The sequence below is a fragment of the Lissotriton helveticus genome, chromosome 4_1 (assembly GCF_964261635.1).
Source record: "Lissotriton helveticus chromosome 4_1, aLisHel1.1, whole genome shotgun sequence".
NCBI lineage: Eukaryota > Metazoa > Chordata > Amphibia > Caudata > Salamandridae > Lissotriton > Lissotriton helveticus.
Window position 1 is genome coordinate 1,600,158,689 of NC_136063.1, and position 23,980 is coordinate 1,600,182,668.

At 44.1% G+C, this 23,980-nt stretch overlaps 1 protein-coding gene across 1 annotated transcript in view; it reads right to left on the reverse strand.

The window, feature by feature from the left end:
* ANLN (anillin, actin binding protein) overlaps positions 1-23,980 on the reverse strand; it is a 262,650-nt gene that overhangs the window by 46,886 nt on the left and 191,784 nt on the right. Inside the window, exons 18-19 of the mRNA XM_078688221.1 lie at positions 20,293-20,328; positions 19,898-19,919 (exon numbers count right to left, since the gene is read on the reverse strand). Of these exons, the coding sequence (XP_078544347.1) occupies positions 19,898-19,919; positions 20,293-20,328 (58 nt within the window). The remainder of the gene's footprint in view (positions 1-19,897; positions 19,920-20,292; positions 20,329-23,980) is intronic.

The following is a 23,980-nucleotide window of genomic DNA, read 5'->3' on the forward strand; positions in this document are numbered from 1 at the left end:
GCCACTCACACTTGAGGTATGGTATGGCACCCCTTGCCAAAGCACTCCCTCTCCCCTTTTTGGGGAAGGATCCAGTATGTAGGCCTTGGAGTCTCAGAGACCTCTCTGAGAGAGTCCACTACGTAAAGGGAGCCTCTCTCAATAGACTTCCCCTGGGATCACAGCTTACTTGACTTTGGACGTTGCCTTGACTCGTCTACCGGCTTGTGTCCCCATCACCCTTCCCCCTCTTCTCCCCATGCTGTGTCTCTCACCCTCCCCTCCCCTCCTCTTTCCCACCTTCATTATCTGTCTACTTCCCCTACTCCAACCCCCCCTGAATCTCTCATCTTGCCTTCTTTTCTCCTTACGTATGTGTGCTTATTGTTTATCTCGACCGTACAAGTAACTATGTTGCCAAGCTCTAAGAACTGTGTAACCTTTGTAACGATGTAACCTGTAACTATGATCTGATGCTCATGTAAAGCGCTCTGATATCTCCGGGTCTAGCCAGCGCTATATAAAACTTTTAAAATAAATAAATAAAATAAATAAATAAATAAATATAGTCAGCAACAACATGTCTTCTCCCTCTAGAAGGGTGGAATGCTACCCCCGTCGCCAGAATTGGCGAGGGGGTAGTATTCCAAAGCGTATGACACCTTACACGACATGTTTAGATAAAGCCAAACCAAAGTTAGCATTCAACCGCGAGGATTATAATGCACTTAAGAGTATATTGTATGGCAATATCATAGAACAGCTATAAGGACATGGTTCCGAAATCTGCAGACAGGCTCAGCTCATGCTAGAGCACCATCTCACACATAACCAAGCACTCTGCCTCCAGGATTGTTAAGGCCTGCCATAGGAGTGACTTATAGGTTACTGGGGGTCTATATTTAAGGGTAGATATAGGAATACTATACCTAAGCAAGGGGTGATTACACGACCTTGCCCCAGCTGAGTGATCAGCCAGTTGTGTCAGTTTGAGTGGCCAGCCAGTGGTGGCATAATACATGCTGCAGCCCCTGGTAGGCCTTGGTTCCACCTATGCCCAGAGTACCTAAGGTACACTTCTACAGGGGCTGACAAGGTGAACTAATTCCCAATTCCCAATTGTGGATGTACCTAGAGTACATGGTGTGAATTTAGAGAGAGTGCATCTGGGCTGTGGGTCTGATTAGCAGGCCCACAGCCACATCGGAGTCAAAAACCAGTAAAGCAAAGCAAAAAGTGGGGGTGACCATAGGAAGCAGACCCTACTCTCCTACAGGTCTCCTTACTCCTGTGGTGTATTTACTATGGGTACTGTATCGATCCCCCTATTTCTGACCCTTGTCTGGTTAATAATTAACTAGCAGCCATTCAACTGCACAGAAACCCGTTATCTGATTAGCCAAACAACGGCACAGAAGCCAGTTATCTGATTAGGTCATAGCGCATGCCATCTCATTAGGCAAGCACTATTTCTCCAGCCCCCTAATAGGCATACGGTGTTCTCAAAACAAATCAAACCTACCACGACCTGGGAAATCCCCACAGCCATTGTTTTGATTTAGCCGAGAACTTCAGTCAAGAATGTGCGAACGACAAGTTCGTATGACATCCTTATTGACGTATTTATGTCCATCCTTACGTCAATCCCGGCACCTTTCCGGTATAAATAATACCGACATTGCCTTAAGCAAACACACGAGGTGGTGACAAGATTGGAGCAGCGAGACTTGCCGAGGAGCCCAGCTGACAGCGAAGCCCACAGACGCTGCCCCTCCTTTCTGACGCGCTGAGAGAGAGACGCTGCCTTTTCTCCTGCCGAGAAATCCAGCTCCGGCGCTTCCAAGCCGCCCTCGCAGGCAGCTGGAATATCAAGACCTGAGATAGAGATACCAGCCCTCCAGCCTTCTAAATCCCAGGTACTGAACTGAATCATCCTTTGTAGAGAATTCTTGAAGCAGACCCTTGGCAAAGCAAACTTAACTTAAACTGCTACTTATCTACTCCCGCCACATATTAGGCTTAGGTCAGGTACATTGGGTTAGGCGTAGTTAGAAGCACCAGTTGAGTACGATTAGTCAATGTATATATGTATGTATCTATTTTATCCATTTTAAGTATCATATGGCTAAGAAACCATATCAATGCTTTTACAGTATTATTTTATAATTCTGTTATTACTGTATGCACTTTACTTAACAATAAGTATTGCAATAATAGCGATTCATTTCTCTTGTATGAGAAAAGAGACTGATCAATAAATAACATCTTTTATTGAACACGCCCGTCTCTTCCTTTTCTCTACAATCTGGTGAAACTAAGAATGCACTGAACTGACTGAGTAAAATAAGTTGTCTTTTGTTTTCACACGACTCTAGAGATACACTCTTGATTAGGGGAGAGCAAAGTTGTCATGTTCTATGGTTGTCAGAAACTAAATCCCTTCTTGTCTATCCAGGGAGGTTAAACTCCTCCTTGTCTATTCGAGAAAGTTTCTAGTGAACTCTGAGCTAGCTGGCAAACACACATAACTTTAAGTCTAATATCGACAGTAGAAGACCTAGTTAACCTCTGTCCTATGTCTATACTATTGAAGATATTATTCCAATGCGCAGAGCCTATTGGGATAATAGGAACTACACTACATGGCGCCCAACTGTTTGGATAGGCGATAAATCTAACGTAAGACATTAGAGTAACTCAGTCGTGCTTTTTCACACAGACCCCTTTTTCCCCATAATACTCCAAAGACGTCTGGAGTGGGTAAAAGGTTATATCCGCCAAACTTAGTAGGAGGAGACTCCTATGTATGGTTCTTGGTTTATTCAACGTTGAAGGATACACTGTTCCAAAATATTGTGCATCTAATCTTTGTTTCCATAGAAACCTGATCTGCAAATAAATAAAATAACTTTCTTGACATTAAAATGTCACAAGCTGAAGAAGAAGAAAGGGAGACAGTTAGAATAGCAGCTCAACTCCTAGCTGCTGATAATAGTCTCCTACAGCAAGACCCGGAGGCAATACTCATCCCGGTCAACATAAGAAAATCTATAGCTTTAAAACTTATAGAAAATGGGCTGACACCGAGAGGTGGTACAGTCATATTCGTAATTGAGGCACACGAATGTCGGCAGACAGAGGTATTCTATTCATGGATAAACTTTCCAGCAGCAAACGCTGTAACAAAGGACTTCCACTATTACAAAATAGAGGAACCTCCTAATGAGTGCACTCCTTTCGAGGAGGTGGAAATACCACTCAAATACCAAGAGCACCTGCTCTGGTTTAATGGCGCCCTAAAACATAATCACATCACCAGGCTCGGTCCACTAGGTAGACCAGGAGCAACGTGGCCGGTCCTATCCGGATACACACCACATCCAGACATTGAAGAAATGTCTGCACCAGATCTTTTAGCACAGCTAAAACAACTAATTAAAATACACAGACAATTAGTCCAATATGTAATGCGGACTTCAACAGTCCAACCAGCTATTAAAATTCCACAGCTGATCCCGCACCAAGGGAACACAAATAAAATTACACCACAGAACATACAGTCCTGTCTAGGTAAAGTACCCACAAAACGGGAACAAATTCCATTCTGGTTAGCACAAAAAATCACTCAAATAGAGGCGGTATTTCCAGATACCACCCCGGTTGAGAAACACAGGATTCTGACCGTCTTCCAATGGGAATCGCACCACATGTGGAGGACTGTGACACTTGGGGTACAGTCTTTGCTTCCATTTACACAAAAACACATGGTGTTCCATCCATGTCAGTAATACCAGATGTGCTAAAACAAATTCAAGATGAATACGGTCCAGAACCTGCTTTAACTCTTGGTATGAAATTACTAAAAGACTTCAAGCAGGTCTCTGCAATATTATTAGCCAATATAAAGGGAGAAGCAGCAAATGTGGCGATCCGCCAGAGGTTAAAAGAGACAGATATAGCAGACCAACCATTCGAGATTGCCAGAGTCATAGAAAAATCCTATGAAGAACTAGGAAGAGATAGTTTGGGTGGAAAACCGGTGAAACCCCAACTCATTGAAAAACCTGAAAAAATATTTATTAAAAATAATCTAAACACTCAAAAAAAGAGCTGGGATGGAAATAAACAATCCACTCCTAAAGAAAAAAGATTCCAGTCCAGAGGAAGGTCTCCTCGGCGGAGAGAAAGATCTCCGGACCAAGGACACAAGTCTCCCCAAAGGGAGCCCTATGAGAAAAAATACAACCTTAGAAATAGGGATAATCTGAAGAAACCTGATAGATATCAAGATATTGATACACGTCCCTCTCAATCTTTTCAGACTTCCTCGCAGAAATCGGAAAGAAGAGGACGATCAGAACACAGGGAAGAGCACGTCAAGTCCAAAGACAAGGAACCTGCTCATCAAAATAAAAAATTACAGTTTCCAAAAAAGAAGGTAGCCAGTATTAAAGTAATCAACCATGCCGAGAATACTGAGGACACAGCTGAAAAACGGAGAATGGGCTCAGACAATGCTAGACAGCGCAGCAGAAGTGAGCATAGCTCGCAAGATCCTTATGAATCATCTGGAGACAGTGGACACGAATGAATACATTCAGGTGGAAACTGCAGACACCAGAGTTAGCAAACCTCAAAAAATATATGAAATAACATTGCGTATAGAGGGGGATAAGACTAGGAAAATAAGGGGTCTCTTTTGGGATAATCTCTCCAAGGGCTATGACATCCTTCTAGCTGAAAGAGACTGGCCACCAGAGTTTGTCAGGGAGTGCCCTCATGGCGAAGAAATAATTATGCCTGCCTTCTCAAATAATATTCCAATTCATAAAAAATATACACTTGCAAGAAAGTGGGCAGTAGCCCAAGCTCCTGCATTATATAAAAACCATGTGGGACGGGATGAGGACTCTCCTCCCCACAAAATCCAGTTAAAATCACAACCTACTGCACAGAGGCAGTACCCAATTAAGCAAGAAGCTAGGAAACGGGTAAAAGATCCTAGATCAACTTGAATACCAGGGGGTGATTGAAACTTGCACCTCACAAATGAATAATCCTTTGTTTCCTGTCTCCAAACCAGACAATTCATATCGTCTTGTTTTGGACTACAGACACCTTAACTCATGTTGCAAAACCTTGGCAGTACAAAACTCGCATAGTGCTGCACTAATGAATAACATAGTGCGCAAAAAATACAAAATATTAGACATCTCTAATGGATTCTTCTGTCAAAATGTAGCACCAGAGAGCAGATAATTGACCGCGTTCTCAATAAATGGCGTGCAAAAAAATTTCTGTTGTTTGCCCCAGGGGTTTAAAAACAGCCCAGGATTATTCTCAGCAAGAGTAACAGAGTTACTACAAATATATGATGATGAGGCATTATCTTATGCCGATGACATCTATCTAACAGATGATGACTTGGATACTCACTTGAAGAGAGTGAACACCATAATACTTGGGTTCGCAGCGGAGGGTTACAAATTCAACTTTAAAAAGTCAAGAATTGCCCATCTAACAGTCCTGTTTTTAGGATATGAACTATCAAGTGAAAGCAAAAGCCTGGCTGACAATTTCCTAGAGAAATGTGCTGTAATCCAAGCACCTAGAACACTAAAAAACTTACAATCAATTCTAGGTTTCCTAAATTTCGGAAGAACTTACATTATAAATTATGCAGAGAGAGTTAAACCTCTATGATCTTATAAAACCAGATTTTAAAAGAATCAATTGGACTCAAAAACACACAGAAATTTTGAGATCTTTACAAACAGATATGTTAGTTAAAACAAAATTACAAACACGTGACAACACACGCAACCTTGTGATTCGAGTCATCCCAGGAAGATGCGGATTCACATACCTGACCTCTAATGAGGGAGAGAAGGTACCAATTGCATACAAATCACATTTGTACACAGAAGCTGAAAAAAGGTTCAGCATTAAGGAAAACATTGTTCATGCGGTTCAAACAGCCGTAGCAAAAGAAATATACCAAGCAGACGGTAGACAGGTTACAGTCAGAACAGCAGAATCAGCTTTTGAGGCATTAACAACACCATGTAATTTACCGACAACGGCACTGAATCCAGAATGGATACAATGGGTAAATTCTGTTGCTACAGACAAAGTAAAATAGTATTTTGACCCGGAAATGAAAGAATTAAAATATCTAGAATATGAGAGAGAATACCCTCTGCCAATCGACATTCTGCCTTTACGACAGTACGCCTGTGTAATATATACAGACGGTCATGCTCAACCCTCAGTTTGGGGAGAGCTGGCTTACAACGCCACATGCGAAATTGTGAAAGTAGTGTGGCGCGGAGGTAAATTAAGACCTCTACTTACAAAAACACACTCAGTAGAAAATAATTCAGAACAACAAACTGAAATAATAGCGTTAAAAATGGCGCTAGATAATGCCGATCGCGAATTCCCGACACTTATAGTGTGCGACTCGTATTACTGCGTCAAATCATACAATAACGATTTACAGAAATGGATTTAAAACGGTTACAAAGATGACACAGGTGCAACAATAAAGCAAAAAGTGCTTTGGGAACAAGTAGTTCTTTTACAGAAAGAACTACCAAAAACTCACGTGATACATTCACTGAGTCATCAGCGTGATGGCGTTCACGTTGCAGGGAATTCATTGGCTGAGACAGCCACAGCGGTAGCAACTAAATCGGCTTCCGTAGCTACAAAAAAGCATGCAGTAAAATACATTGACGGTGAAACTGTGCTGGCAGTAAAAACGTCATCAAAAGGCGACTGCTCAGCGCTACCGATCAATTACCCACTCAATTATACATACATAATCGATGCAAACTCAGTCCCTTTTGCTCGAATCCCTGGAGTGGGGGATAGAGTAATTCCAAACACGGACAGGAGAGGCTTGTTAATAGCAGACGCACATATGGGTGAGGGTCTCAGACACCTTAAGCTAAAAGATTCTCTGGAAGAATTACAATCAGTGTACTAGTGGCCAGGCATGAGCCTGCATCATCACATTTTTGTAAAAAACTGCCCAGACTGCAACAGAGATCGCAGTGGCGAGAGAAACGGTTTACTACCATGGCGTTTCACTCCAGAATGTATCAAATCAACAAAAAAATAATAAATACACAGTATGAATAATGCGTCGTATTAACATGTAGAGACTATCTTCACTTATAATGTAGACCCCAACTTTCGGCTGACGTCGGAACTGTTATACAAAGATTTGCGAGTCTAGAATGGCATATACGCTAGAAGCATGTTACGTTCTGACAAAAATCTTTCCTTTAGCTCTAAAACAGCTTATGGGGGGTGACTGGCCAGAATGAACATTGCATTGCGGGACTCTTCTCACTTCCTTCCTGAGGGAAACGGGATGGTGTAAAGAAAAAACCAAGGCATAAAGCAATCTATAACAGCAAAGATATTAGGTTCAGGAGTTGGGTGGGTCAAACATCTAATAAGTGTCCAACGTAGTCTAAATAACCTGCCAAGAAATTCTCTGAAAGGACTCAGTCCGTACGAACTATTGTTTGGGACTAGAATGTTAATCCAGGACTTAGATAGACTTCAGTGGTTAAAGAAAAATGCTTTGATATCAAAGATCGCTTGGCTATTTTACAGGACTTAAATGAAACAAGAAAAGACCTGAGCAACATAAAGTTGAAACAGCAGCCAGCAACCACTGAAGAAAAACCACCTGTCCCAGCAAGGCCTGTCTGGATTCCAAAAGTCGGGGATCTGGTCAGAGAGAAGATCGCGGTAAAGAAGGAATTTGGGCCTTCTTACAGAAAAGCAGTTCCTGTCTTGTCTATCAACGGGACAAGATCAGTAGTACTACCGCCCCTTGCTGGTAAAAAGGAGAACCGAGTCATATCCATCGACCTGGTTAAACCACAATCATGTGGCCGATAACAAATAGTAGGCCAAGTGGACTCCCAAGAAGTAGCAGAACACCAAAGTTTGCTACATCCACAGAGGTTCAAACTGAAAGACTGATCACATTTGGAAAATCTACAGTGAAACAACAAGAACTATGCAACAAAGCAATGGAACTTGAACCTCTTAAAACCCAAATAAAAGCTTTTCATCAAGAAACAACAACCTACGATGATGTAACTACAGACTTTACTAATGAAACAAAGCAAAATCCAAAAGCAAAAAGTAATCCAGAAACAATTGGAACAATTGACAGAACGGCATCCGGCTACTTCATCAATTTCGATGATTCTTCAGAAGAACAAAGCGAACCAGAAGTACAGCCATCAACAAAAACTTTTAAAGACAAAGCAAAAGAACTTTTTCATCAACTAAAGGGAACCTATCTGACTTCTCCATGGATTGAAATTTGGGTGACATTAGGTGCATTTATCCTCATACTTTGGCTCATCATGGTACTATGCTTGGGACATTTCATTGAGGGAAAATATGCTAAAATGGACACAGCAAGACAGAAAATCAACTTGGTCCTTAAACCACACACATCTTCACACGTCAAGAAAAGAGAACTTTCTTCAGTGAACTTCACAGCCAACCCTATACCAGGCGGTGTAGCATGGGACAATACTGATTATGAAATCTATGGCCCGGTTGAAATCCTGAAGTATCCACACTAATTTAAGATCTCGTTAAGTGACTTTGTAAAACCAAGCACATTTGCTGATGATTGGGACTTTGAAAGTATTAATGATATGATGTCTGACCTAGTAATGTCTGCTAAATTTACAGAACATGATTATTTGCAGGGTTCGTCTAATTATGATCAAATGTTCTGCTATAACCACTATGGTAACCATTATCTCCATAAATCTGCACAACCTAGAAATGTTTTAAATTATAACCAATGGGAACATTGTGCTACTCCACCAAGGGGTAGTTCCAAAACATTTTTTGATAAATATTCATACTTTTCAGGGTTTAACACAAGTAATGCAGAAATTTTTTATTTCAAATTGTCAAATAAGACAGGTATGAAGACCATGCTTACAAACACAAAATTGATATATTCAGATTCGTTTTTTGAGCAAATGAATACATTTGGTTTTGATTTCTGGAACAGTAACATTGAAACAAAAACTCTTTGGGGTACAAAAGATTGGCAAGTACAAGGTATAGAATCATTGTTCAGAGCCTGCATGATCCCAGAACAAATTATATTTTTGAATGACACCATTCAACAAACTACCTGTCTTGGCTTAGCCAAAATCAAAGACTTAAACAAACCGTCTATTCCAAAGCCAACAACGAACAGTAATAGCTCTATAGATGTTGAGATAGACGTGAACCATATTTTAAACCAAAACAGAACACATCCTGATTGGAAACAATGGTTGATCTGGCCCTCAGACACTAATAACTGTCAAGACAGATTCCTGAACAAAATACAGGGGTTCAAATTGACCAGGCCAGACCCTGGATATTCCCAAAGACAACATCCAGGGATAGTAACTACTTACAGTGTGGGCAAGCTCTGCCTTCAATGGCTACAAACATCCACACTGGCAGAAATTAAGCAACACCTAACTTTACTTCAAGAGGGTGCTGACTTGCGTGATTTCATTATGGGACCACACAAACAGCGTCAATAACGTTTCATAGCGGCTTCTATATATGCAGCTTACAATGAAGTTTTGGAAAGTAACCCAAATTGAGACAGCAGAAAAAATACGGGAAATTGACCGTATTAATTTGGAAAAATCACTCTGTCGTGGACAATGGGTTAAGGACTCTGTCCTCCAGAATATATTCACTGGACAGTATTGTGTCTTCAGCAATCGATATAATATCGCAAGACTTACTGATGTTACAACACGGTCAGTCCCAATTGAGTTCTATTGTACAACTTGGCTGGACTTTACAAAATCTGCGTTCAGGCTATGTGCCTTGGCGTTTAATCAACACAACGTCACTATTTAATATCTTTAACCTTACTGATAAACAAATCAGTTTGGCACAGAAGGGTGCTGACTATACAATTCTGAGCATTGAAAAACTTGAGAGATTACCATTGACAATGTCAGAACGACCGGTCATTGAATGGATAATACATGGGATAATAAATATTCCGATAACAACTTTCCAGTTTCAATACTGCCAAAAATATATACAGGCAGGCCAGTATGAAAGGTTGGGTAAAGGATACATTAAGTCAACATGGAACTTGCCCTATACACACGCATGTGTTAGTAATAAAGGACAAAGTGTGTTCCTTAGTGGCAATAATTGTGAAAGGTCACTAAGCGGTACACTTCTGTGTCAGGGTATTAGTTTGCATGGAGCATGTGAAGGGACTTCAAATAACCTTTCATGTCACCAGCTAGGCACACCTGCAACACAAATAGAACCATTCTTTAGGAGACTCTCGAACGGGAGTTACATTCTAATTGTAGATCGCAGATGTTGCAGTCTGCTGCCCGGAAAACCATCTCATAACCGTGACTACGAAGGTCATGTGCTGTGAACGAGTATTGTTCCCGAACGATGCCCGAGACAGGGAGGCACGGTTGTGGCCCAGTTTGAAAATTTCTTCTATTCGAATTGATACTTTAAGCAGAATGAAGACAGTGCTCCTACAGACGCCAACCATGTTAACGTCATCAAAAGAAACGTATGATCTCCAAGTAGCAAGGACAACTGCTGAGATTCATTCACTGTTATCAACCAATTCCCCCATACATTTCGCAGAAATACTGAGCGAAATCTTAAATATTTCTGATACAAGCGGAATCGCGAGTGTATTTAAGACAGTGTTTTCGGGAGCTTTAACCCCATTCAAAGCCATCCTGGGTATTTTTCCTGATTTTGTCCATTCCATCTTTGGCGGACTTCCTCTCCTTTTTGGACTAGTGGCAGGCATCCTATTTTTGATCCTGTTACTTCGCTATGGCAAACCACGTCACAGACAAGACACCAGCGATAATGGAAGAAACAATCCGAGCTATTGGCTACCGGGACCGCATAACTAAAGTCCTTGGACTAGCACGGCTACGAGATTTGAACATGACTTGGTTTCTTTCTATGCCTGTATTAAGGTGCTTGCTATGCGGCGAAGAATGCGGGTTGGACACCTGTCTGACACTACAATCGGATGTGCCAATGGACGCAGAGACTCTGTTGGGTCCGGTAACGGCTCATGCATTGTGCTGTCCCCAGCGGCTACCAATCCTGATGACGGCATTCGTGGAGACTTCACCACTACGATTGAAGAGTTGTGAAGTACAAGATGAAAGCAGCATCGATCAGGTACGACCTTCTGTCAGCTATGCTGATCGAAACATCAATGAAGGCAATCATGCTCATGAATGCATGTCACAAAATTTTTCCGAGTTAGTGGAACTCTCGCAGGAAGCAGTTGACAGTTTTTTCGAAAGTCTCAACAATATGATGTTTTCACCAGAGCAGAAAGAATGACTGAACAAACTAGCACACGGCGTTCCCTACACCCTGAATTTGGCCTTCAACGTTGAAAATAAAGCAATAAGAAATTTTCTCACCAGTTTTTTCGGAGAGCGAGACAATTTTTTCTCCCCTTCCATTTCCAAAAATATTTACGATTTTTTGGGACACTTATCTTCTGCTTAAAGTAAAACTATTCTTAGAGAACAAAATTTCTATATTTAGCTACTCTAGAGACATTAGCTACCCTCTAGCATGTTCACAAGTATTTATGATTTTTGTGATGAGATGGTCTCGACCTTTTATTCTGTATTAAGAGCCATTTCATGTGTAATTTCCGCATTTCGTTCATGCTGATTTCAAAATATGCGTTTAGATTTAGCATTATTATACTGCTTGAAGTGCATATAGTAACTATACTCATCTTTTCGTGTGTTTCGCATTTCCAAATTTCAATATGCAAATGATTGTATTTTGGGGTGGTTCGGTATACACATGCACTACTAGTTTTGTTTACTATGCCTAGACTTGTAAATATGGACATAGATTACGTGGAGTGGGTGTGGTGTATTTACTATGGGTACTGTATCGATCCCCCTATTTCTGACCCTTGTCTGGTTAATAATTAACTAGCAGCCATTCAACTGCACAGAACCCCGTTATCTGATTAGCCAAACAACGGCACAGAAGCCAGTTATCTGATTAGGTCATAGTGCATGCCATCTCATTAGGCAAGCACTATTTCTCCAGCCCCCTAATAGGCATACGGTGTTCTCAAAACAAATCAAACCTACCACGACCTGGGAAATCCCCACAGCCATTGTTTTGATTCAGCCGAGAACTTCAGTCAAGAATGTGCGAACGACCAGTTCGTATGACATCCTTATTGACGTATTTATGTCCATCCTTACGTCAATCCCGGCACCTTTCAGGTATAAATAATACCGACATTGCCTTAAGCAAACACACGAGGTGGTGACAAGATTGGAGCAGCGAGACTTGCCGAGGAGCCCAGCTGACAGCGAAGCCCACAGACGCTGCCCCTCCTTTCTGACGCGCTGAGAGAGAGAGACGCTGCCTTTCCTCCTGCCGAGAAATCCAGCTCCGGCGCTTCCAAGCCGCCCTCGCAGGCAGCTGGAATATCAAGACCTGAGATAGAGATACCAGCCCTCCAGCCTTCTAAATCCCAGGTACTGAACTGAATCATCCTTTGTAGAGAATTCTTGAAGCAGACCCTTGGCAAAGCAAACTTAACTTAAACTGCTACTTATCTACTCCCGCCACGTATTAGGCTTAGGTCAGGTACATTGGGGTAGGCGTAGTTAGAAGCACCAGTTGAGTACGATTAGTCAATGTATATATGTATGTATCTATTTTATCCATTTTAAGTATCATATGGCTAAAATACCATATCAATGCTTTTACAGTATTATTTTATAATTCTGTTATTACTGTATGCACTTTACTTAACAATAAGTATTGCAATAATAGCAATTCATTTCTCTTGTATGAGAAAAGAGACTGATCAATAAATAACATCTTTTATTGAACACGCCCGTCTCTTCCTTTTCTCTACAATCTGGTGAAACTAAGAATGCACTGAACTGACTGAGTAAAATAAGTTGTCTTTTGTTTTCACACGACTCTAGAGATACACTCTTGATTAGGGGAGAGCAAAGTTGTCATGTTCTATGGTTGTCAGAAACTAAATCCCTTCTTGTCTATCCAGGGAGGTTAAACTCCTCCTTGTCTATTCGAGAAAGTTTCTAGTGAACTCTGAGCTAGCTGGCAAACACACATAACTTTAAGTCTAATATCGACAGTAGAAGACCTAGTTAACCTCTGTCCTATGTCTATACTATTGAAGATATTATTCCAATGCGCAGAGCCTATTGGGATAATAGGAACTACACTACACTCCTAGACTTGATTATCAGTATGTCAAAGTCTCAAAACACAAACCTGGATGGGTTTTCAAGAATTAACTATAAAACGGATTGATCCAAGTAGAAGCAGATTACAAAACTCGTAAAATCTGAAGATTTTTTTTTTAGCCCTGTAGCAAAACATGAGCTCTAGCACTGCAAAAGTGTGGACATTGTCCTTAACATGTTTTATTAAGACTTGATTCCTAAAGACTAGTTCTTCAGGAACTTAAAGTATCTATTGGATGGCTCATGACTGGGGGGCAGAGCAAGGGCATTGTCAGTTTAGAGACTAGAGAGGAGACCTTAAGAGAAGAGAATCAAAGAAGGACTAAGGGGTTGGGGGAGAACAGAAAGAGTATCAGTGAATGCCCTACCCACCAATCATTTTTTTTTCTATCAATATGTAAATTATTTAATGGCTACTGTCTAGCAAATGAATTGGTGGGCTAGCCATGTGCCTTAAGCTACTGAGGGACCTCAGTCATTTAGTCTAGCAAGAAATACATTTTCTCAAGCATGATTTGCAGTGTGGGAGACATAGGATAAGACATTGAGTAAATGTATGGGAAAATCTGGTCCTAAGCATGGTATGACTTAGGTTAGCATCAGCCCAGGGACAAGTATTCAGTACAGTATTTAAATAAAAGAGAATCTCAGGTGGCTGTTTTATAGACTGCATCAGTCCAGACATGTCTCTGGAAGGCCACCAGTACATACCGCATGAGCGCCAGTACAGACAGGCTACTCTCAAAAATGGAGGAAACAATTTAACAAGTGATGAGCGTTGCCTCTATAACAGGTGCAGATCTGCTGCAGAACGTAGCTACTGGTGGTAAAATGTTAAGAGGTGGGTGTCTGATGTCTCTTAAAGAAACATGTCCATCAAAAACCTGGTAGTATAGTTTCAAGATGGACAATTGGACTGCCAATATTAGAGTATTCACTAAAATACTGAAGCCAAGGTGCCCAGGAGGCTGGTTGGGCAGGCTGGACTCTACAGAGTTGGCTCAGACAAATCTAATACACTTCTAAACCACAGGAAAAAATACCAAAGGAGACTAATTTAGTGGGGTAATGACAAACAAGTTACTAATCTTCAGTAATGCCCTTTCTAGTGGATAGTCTAACCACAGATTCCACATCTTAGAGAACTCCCCAGGTGCTAGAATGGATCTAGAAAAAGTTTCTCAAGTCATGCTCCTGTGTGGCGCCATGTGGCTCCACATTGGCCATGTACTACCCTCAAACTGACGAAGCAGGAAATGGAAGGTGCATCAGAAATGAAGGGGAGAGGGGTTGGCCTGACGGCTAAGGCGCTCGACCTCGGACCTGGGGATCTGGGTTCGAGTCTCGGTAACGACGCCAAAAAAAAACCTGTGATTCTGGGCAAATCACTTAATCTCCCCGTGCCTAAAAAAAACATAAAAAAATAAATGAAAGTGTGTCCTCATGTAACGTAACTGGTGCTATGTAAAGCTCTCTGATAACTGATTCGGTTCGGTTCTAGTTCGCGCTATATAAAACTCCGAAGGAAAAAAAAAAAGTCAAAGTTGTATACTTTTGTCTATTATAAGGCTCAACAGACTTAATTGTCGAGTGTTGGGACACAGACGACACTGCACTCGGATAATGGGGTTTTACTCCCACAGATGACACTTTGGGAGCCGATATATTTGAGACTTATTATGGGACGAATTTCCTACTGTCTTATTCACAGATGAAACTTTAGAACGTTCTACTTGATTGTTTGAGCCCTGATGAAGTTCCTTTAGTCGAAGGAACGAAACGCGTTGGCTGATGGACACTTACTTTTTTCACCAATAAAACGAACTAATGGACTATAGTGTACGACTTTGACTTCATTTCTGGTGCACATTCCATATGCTCAAAGACTTTGCTTTCTCTGGACCCCAGTGGCACTTAATTGCAGCAAGTGCCGGAAGCAGATGCACAAAACTCTAAATCTGTATAGATAGGGATTGATGTGCTGAACCTTGGGTCAGCTGTTGTAAGGAGTGTTTTGACTGCATATAAGTGCCAACCATACGTGCCACTGTCAGTTTGACCATCTCCTTTTATACCCTCAGACACAAAGCGTGGGCAGTTGGTAGTGCTAGTGCGCAGGTGCCTAGTTTGGGACCTTTTTAGAGGTAAAAAAAAAAAAGAGGCTACTCCATAGAATAGGGAGCTGCGACAGCAGTGATGAGTCTGTGGTTAGAATAGAGTATCCACCAGAAATGTAAGTATCTTCTAATGGATACTTCTAACCACAGATTCCTCATCTTGGAGTAGATTGTAAAGCAGAACTTCTCCAGGTTGAGGGTCCTGGAGTGGACTCATCAAAAAACCTTGCAGGAACAAGCATGCGAAATGTACTTCCCGCCGGATATGGCTGTCAAGGCAATACAGATTTGTGAAACTAAGCAACAATGACTACATTGCAGCCTAGCATCTGTCAACGGGCAATCCATGTGCCAATGCAGTGGTAACAGCCGTAGTCCTGGTGGAATGGGGTTTCAGACCTTCCGATGACCGTTTCTTGGCAAGTGAGTAAGATCTTAATGGAGTGGAATAGCCAATGCAAAAGGGTTCTTTTGCACAGCTTTCCCTTTCTCTGCTCCGGCACTCCCCACACAGTCCACATTGTGTTTCGTGATATGATCAATATAAAAGCTCAAAACCCTTTTGCGGTCCATCAAGTGAAGCCTTTACTCCTTATTTGAGGGGTGACCGAGGCAAAGAACGTAGGCAGGATGATAGATTGCCAAACATGGAAAGGAGTCACAACTTTAGGCATTCACAGTGCCTGAAGCTCAGTCACATGAGAAGCTGAAATGATAGCAATGGGGAAGATAGTCTTCAAAGTCAAGAGATGCAACGAGCAGCTATGCAATGGCTCAATAGGATTGCAATTGAGAAATATTAAGATTAATTAAGGACCCAATGTGGCATCACAAATAGTTTAAGGGAAAACGTGTGTGAAGCATTTTATAAACCTCATCCAAACAGGCGATAAAACAAGGTTGGCTTGTCTGGCAAACATGGTAAAAAGGTGATAGAGCCTTCAATAGTGACCTCTGTGTGCTCCGGTTGGGGAAGGGAGAGGGATCTGCCACTGACCCAATCGCGGTCCGTGAGCCACCACTGCAATTGACTCGCAGTGCCCTCCGAGATCAGGATGTGGTCGGACAGGTTGCCCTGATGCTGTGCCCACTGGAACTTCAGGTTCCACTGCAGAGCCCGCATCCGCCACCTGGCGTGATGTACCAGCAGGATGCAGGAAGCCATCAGCCCCAGGAGCCGCAGCGTCAGCCTGACCAAAACCCGGGATAAAGGCTGAAAGATCGGAATCAGAGCCTGAATATCCCGAACCCGCTGATCGAGAGGATAAATCCGAAACTGCGCCGAGTCCAGACCCGCTCCGATGAAGAGGGGCCTTTGGGAGGGACTCAGGTGTGACTTCGGCACATTGATGGAGAACCCCAGCAAGTGCAGGAGATCGCCCGTCTGGAGGTGGGAGATGACTGTCTGGGGCGAACCCGCCTTCAACAACCAGTCGTCGAGATAGCGGAAGACAGAAATCCCTGATCTGCGCAGGTGAGCTGCAACCACTGCCATCACCTTCGTGAACATCCAAGGGGCACTGGTGAGGCCGAAGGGGAGCATGGTGAACTGAAAGTGCTTGTGGCCGTGATCCGCAAGTAGCGCCGGTGGGCCGGGGATATGGAAATAAGTGTCCTGCAAGTCCAACGCTACCATCCAGTCTCCAGGGTCCAGGGCAGCCAGAACCTGAGCTAAAGTCAGCATCTTGAACTTCTCCTTCCGGAGGAAGCCGTTTACGCTCCCGAGGTTCAAGATAGGGCGTAGGCCCCTTTTGCCCTTCTTAGGAACCAGAAAGTACTGGGAGTAACAACCACGACCTACTTCTGGCCCAGAAACGCGCTCGATGGCCCCCTTGGCGAAGAGGGCCGTAACTTCCTCCTGCAGAAGTCGCAAGTGATCCCCAGACATGTGGTGGTACTGCGGTGTCATGGCGGGAGGAGTCACCTCGAAGGGGAGGGAGTTGCCCCTTCGGACGATTTTGCAGCACACACCTGTCCGAAATGATGGTACGCCAGTGGAGTAGGTGATGGCGAACCCTGCCTCCCACTGGCGTTGAATGGGCCTGAAATCACGGACAAGGAGGGTTTTGAGGCGGATGCTGCGGGGGTGGATGTGGACTGACCGGGCCGTTGTCCCCATGCACCGCTGCGGCGGTTACCATGTCCGCGACCGCGTTGAGGTTGGTACTGCGGCCCGTGGCTGGACGAACGTGTGAGGGTGCCCCTTCCTTGGCCACGAAATAGATGAAAAGCAGAAGTCTGCTGGCGCTGGCCAGACAGGCCCAAGGACTTGGCCGTAGCCCTGGAGTCCTTGAAACCCTCAAGCGCACTGTCTGCTTTGTCGCCAAAAAGACGACGGCCCTCGAAGGGCATGTCAAAGAGTGTGTTCTAGACATCCCCCGAAAAATTGGCGGACCTCGGCCAGTCGTGGCGATCCCTCTGCCAAGCGAGTCCGTGGTATCAAATCCACATCTGATAGAATACCATGCCGCATCCCGCCCCTTAGCAAGAGCCTGGGCAAGCCGTGTCCGGGCCTCCTCCGGACACGGAGGCAGCACGTCCGCCACCGTATCCCACAGAGAGTGGGTGTAACGGCCCCAAAGGCATGCAGTATTAATAAACCGCAACCCCAGACTAACTGAGGAGAACAGTTTCTTCCAGAACTGGTCAAGCCTTTTGGATTCCCGATCCAGAGGAGCGGACAGGAATGCGGTCTGGGAGGTAGAGGCCTGGATCACCAGACTCTCGGGTGTGGGATGGGTGGACAAGGAAGCAGGTGTCGCCCGGAGCTGGGCGGTGGCGTCGGGCTACGTTCCGATCCACAGGGGGCACTGTGGAGGGCCTGGACCAAATGCCCATCAGAACATTGGTGAGGGCTTCATTGAACGGCAGCATAGGCTCCGAAGATCTTACTGGCGGTTGAAGCACCTCGGTGAGGAGATTAGTCCTCACGGCCAAAGCAGGGAGCTCAAGAGCCAAGGCCTTGGCTGCCTTGCGCAACACCATGCTATATGTAACACCCTCCTCCGTAGCCACGGAGGGAGGAGAGATGAAACCAGTGTCTGGTGAGGTGTGAAGAGCACTGGCCTCCCCCAGCTCATCTGCCCAGTCCTGACTTAACTGGCACTGCTGTGCCAGAGGGTCCTCAGACCCCTCCCAATCTTCCCCTTCATCCTTGTCCTGATAGACAGGCATAAAGGAAGGAGCCGGGTCGTAGGTGAAGGCCTCACCGATCGACGGCGCCGTTCCGATGTCAGACACGGACAGGGAACGGTGTCAGGAGTGGCACCATAGGGGTCGGCGCCAGCGGAGGAGTCGTGAGGCCTGGATCCCAGGGTGTCCTGCGGCGCCGGGACCAAAGTCGCCGACGACGCCGGGGCCAAAGCCGCCGACGCTCTAGGACCCCCTTGATGGCAGGAAGAGTCCTCATTGCCACAAAGAAATCTTGAATCTCGCCCGGAGTCGCATTAAGCCCAGGGACCGGAGGGTGTGGGGCCGGACACGACTCCTGCGGAGCCACGCGGGTGGTGCCACCCTCGGCCGAGTCACGCGAGGGGAGTCAGAAGAGCGATGTCGCTTCTTCGACTTCTTCTTTGAGTGCCTCGACTTACCGGAGGACTTTGAGCCCGACGAGTGATGATGGCTCGACGAGTGACAATGGCTGCTGCTCCGTGACCGGTCCCTTGACTTCCTCCTTGACCGGGACCTTGAACGGCGCGGAGCAGACTCCCGGAGCTCGAGAAGCTAACGGGACCGCTCCCGCCTAGCTTTCGAGGTCAAGGCCCGGCAGTCGGGGCACGACATGTCGTCCTGGGCAGCCCCTAGACAGTAGAGACACCGGCGGTGGGGGTCGGTCACCGACATCAGGCGGTGACAGGCGTCGCACGGTTTAAACCCAGGCATCCCTACCGGCCCCAGGAGTCCAAGTCGACTCGAAAAGATTGTCAAAATGGACGAAAAAGTTAGCCAAAAAGTGACTATGGGTAACTAGCTCTTCCAGGCTCTGCGCTTGCTGGCGCAGAAAAAAGAAGAGCTGACGCCAGCGCGCGAGGGCGGCGTCTAAGTACTTAGACAACATCATCCCGGAGATCGCGACGACGGAAGAGGAGCCGCAGACGCCTACGACGCGCAAGGGTACTGCCGACGAAAACTTTCCAGATCCAGTCTGACGCCAGTGGATATTCTAAGGTAAGGAATCTAACTTATTTCTTTCAGAAGGATACTATTATAATTAAATAGAAATTAATGCCAGGCATTACGCATTGTATCTTAGATAAAACACTCCAGTGAAATTAGATTAAAATTGTAAAGATGTGTGCAAGGATGGTGGCAGAGCAAAATGAAACGCCGAGTACACAAACGTGTACAATTTAAATACATTAGCTAAACATTTAGAAGCAGAATATTCCAGGCATAAAGCAGTGTATAAGAGCACATTTCAACCGACTTAATCGTTTTCAAATATAAGCATGCACATACGGTTTTTACCTGGTGTATGCACGTTACTTTTCTGTAATGATTAAAGAAGAAAAACACTTGTTAGAAAACACACGAAAATCTATTTTACAATTTTGGCATCACTCAAGGACTATTTATTTCTATGAATATCTCGTCATGTAATCTATGTAGAAAAGCTAAATCAGCCTATGTCTGGAGCCTATGCTTTCAAACATTTAGCAGTCGAGGTCACCAGAGAAAACTTTCCTTAGTACCACAAGATGACTGAAGAAGCTTACAAGTTATCAACGGAATAAACCTACGCATACGATTTTATCGAGAAGGAAAATAAAAGGCAGAAATTGTTTTGGCTGAAATTGAACACTAAAAGGTTAAAACGAAATCCCCCCCACATACACTTCCAAAGCCAAAAGAATAATACTCACAGTTATCGACGTCAAAAGTCTTTTTGGCGTAATAGCCTAAAAGAAAAGTAAACAGAAAATCTAAAGCTGTTCATTATGGTGCTTGCTGAGGACAATTGATATTTATATGTATGTTACAAGTTTAAACCTTAAACTGACGTACGTTCGATATAAAAACTGGAATGAATCTTTAAATCTGTAAATAAGATTAAATCAGGATATTACAATTTAAAAATCTGGGTATTAAACAGTCGAATACACTGAAGTACAAGTGTTACACTGCTAAATGTTTGGTTTAGAAAAATTGTAGCACATGCAGAATTTATGTAGATGTGAAGTACATGTAATCTCAGGAAAAAATGAAAGTGCTTCCATCCACAAGAAAAATTAGTCCATTAACACCCTACAGCTAAAAGTTGTGCAAAAACCAATCCTAAATGGTTTAAAGAACTAATTGATGGGAGAAGATAAACTCAGAATTTATGGCCAAAACCAGTATTTTCTTTTCAGAAAGCAACCTTTTGCTGTAGGGTGCCTAGCAGATCCCTTAAAAAGGGCACAGGAGCTATGCATGTATAGCTGGAATGATGATGCTGAACTATTAATCTACATTTTCAGTAAGAGGCAGAGCAAGGTTAAACAAAAATATTCACATACTCCAATAGAAAAACATGGAGTGTGCACATATTGGTGGATTTTTAAGGTATTACCACATACTGCGTCAAAGGAGCTCAAACTGCACTTTTCCCATTACAACGTCGAGTAATGCATGAGGTGTGATCTAAAAAACATGGTCTGACTTTTGATCTGGGATTCATCAGGCGAATCCGGGATACAATCTAGAACACGCTTGAAAAAACAGAGCAGCCTAGAGGATGAGCGGCGGGTTTAGAGCACAAGCAGTGGTTCTTTTGGATAGGATTTGTCCTCACTTGTCGCCTCGTGTCAGAGACCATGTTGGAAACTGCTTCTCTGCCTTATAACCCGCGCCATTTAGTTTGCCCAAATGACCTAGAAGATTCAGACACCGGCGAGTACGATCTTGATCTGCGGCTAGAGATTTGCGAGACCAACTTACAGCATTTTTTAAAACTTTTATAATCAAACTCATGAGAAAAGTCATAGAACTGGGTGGGTTCACGTTGCTCTATCTATATTTGTGTTTAATTCACGTTAACCAGTGAAACGAAACTAGGAGCCTTACAAGCAAAGAAACGTACCACAAGCCAAGTTGTTTAGGCTGCTATAACTTGTAGTAAGGCTGGGAGAGCCTATATAGAATTCAGCATAGTGGGACTGTTAGGCTCTTACTGCCGTGCCGCAAGGAAGCCAGTTAAGCAGCTCCTTTAGCTCCTTGTAAGCAGTCAGGCCACATATCAATACTGGGTTTTTGAGGCTTATGTTTTGCTGAAAAGAAGGTAGCAAACCCTGGTTTGAGCTATACCTCAGCAAAAGTCAGTTTTGAGCTATACCTCGGTAAAGGTTCGGGCCAATTGTATTTTTTCAGTGCAACTGGCTGGTTATTATAGAAGGGCTATGTGATCTATGCCTTTATCCCCAAAGACACACCTATTGCTGCTTCCTTGCAAAAATTGTCAGTACACAGGGTGCAAACCTTAAGGGTTAATGCCCTCTGAACTGCAGCCTACGAGGGCTCCCTTAACAGACGTGGCAGTGTCAACAATGCCAGTGTCTATGGTAGTAGTGACAGCAATGCCAGTGAACATAGCACACGTGATCCATGGCAGGACAAAGTGTTGGCAAAGTGTCATTTCGCATTATCGTCCTGTCTGAACTAAGGGTCAGGCACGTTTCCACCAACAAACTCACACTATGAATTAGTACTTTGAACCCTGTTGCTACTTCTGCCCAAAGTATCTATGAAGAACCAGATGAACAAGTTACTTACCTTCGGTAACGCTTTTTCTGGTAGATACAGTATCTGTCTGTGGATTCCTCACCTTGTGAATATCCCCCTTGCGTCAGCAACGTTCGGAATTTTTCTTCGTAGCACGCCGGCGTGAGCGGCGTCATAGGAGCACGGCATCGCGCGCGACTCCGTCTGACATCACAGACTCCTTATTAGACCCACGTCGGCGTGGTGACGTCAGTTCCGCCCTTTTTTCCGTGCCTTCGAGGCACCCGGACGGACCAACGACAGTAAGGAGTAGTTTCTGTCCTGTAACTCCAGTTCTGTAGTAGGGGTATCTCTGTTATAGTCATAATCTAGTGAATAGTCCCGCCCATGTGCGCGGACCCCGGAGCAATCAAAAATAATCTCTTAAGCTGTCAAAACATGCAGACCTGCATAGACACTTAAGAGAATTTAAAGACAGATAATGCAGCCTATATCCACAGGCTACACTGTCCAATACTTCAACTGGAAATTCCACCAAAAACCACAACAGCACAGCCTGTCCAGGGTTTTCCACAGAGAAAAACCTTGCTTTTAACAGCAAAACCCTCTGGAATGATAGAGAGGAAGGAGTGGACAGACAAGCCCCATAGGCTGCCATTATGTGGCTCAAAACAGGATACTGTGCCTTTAAGAGAACCCTCCAGAAGCCTCACAGTATCCCAGAATGCAGTGCAGGTCCCTCTCACCTTCAGTTCTTTTTGAAGGCGCAACACGCCAGACCTGTAGCATTCCTTACATGAATATCTCTCTCCACCGGGGAGGAGGGCGGGCGCTTATGACTATAACAGAGATACCCCTACTACAGAACTGGAGTTACAGGACAGAAACTACTCCTTCTGTAGTAGGGGATCTCTGTGTATAGTCATAATCTAGTGAATAGAATGGCAAGCCCATCCCCACACCAAAGCGGCGGTGGAGAAACGAGAAATAACACCACTATTGTGCGAACAAATTTCGCAGCGAAGCCTGCCCAACCTGAGCATCTGCCCTGGTAACAGTGTCCAGACAGAAATGCTTAGCCAAGGTATGGACCGTCTTCCAAGTGGCGGCCTTGCAGATTTCTGCAATCGGAACATTAAGCAGCAAAGCAGTCGTGGCAGCTTTGCCCCTGGTGGAATGAGCCTTAGGTTTACCTCCTAAGGTCGTATTAGTCTGTAGGTAACACAATATTGTACAGGACACAATCCACCTAGAGATGGACTGTTTTGAGGTAGCAAGACCGGTCCAGACTGATCCATAATTGACAAACAATAGATCTGAACCACGAATATCTCTGGTTTTAGCCAGATAAAATTTCAACACCCTCCTAACATCCAGGGAATGTAGGGACCTTCCCGCTGGAGATGCCGGATTCTGAACGAACGTAGGCAAAGCTATTGTCCGGTTGACATGAAAACCAGAAATAACCTTAGGAAGACATTAAGGGTGAGTATGCGTAACAACCTCAGCAGTATGAAATACAGTATAAGGTCCTTGGCAACACAACGCCTGAATATCACTCCCCCTGCGGGCCGATGTGATGGCCACGAGGAACGCCGCCTTCCAGGACAAATGCTGCAACGAAGCCCTATGAATAGGTTCAAAAGGCTCCTACATCAATCTGGACAGCACCACATTCAATTCCCATGAAGGCGAAGGAAGCCAGACAGGAGGGAATGCTTTCTTCCAGCCTTCCAAAAAAAAAAAACTTTGATCACAGGGATCTGGAAGAAGGAAGTCTGAAGGGCATTTCCTGTAGGCAGTCAGCGCAGCAAAATGAACCGTAATGGATTAGACATAAGGCCCGACTGC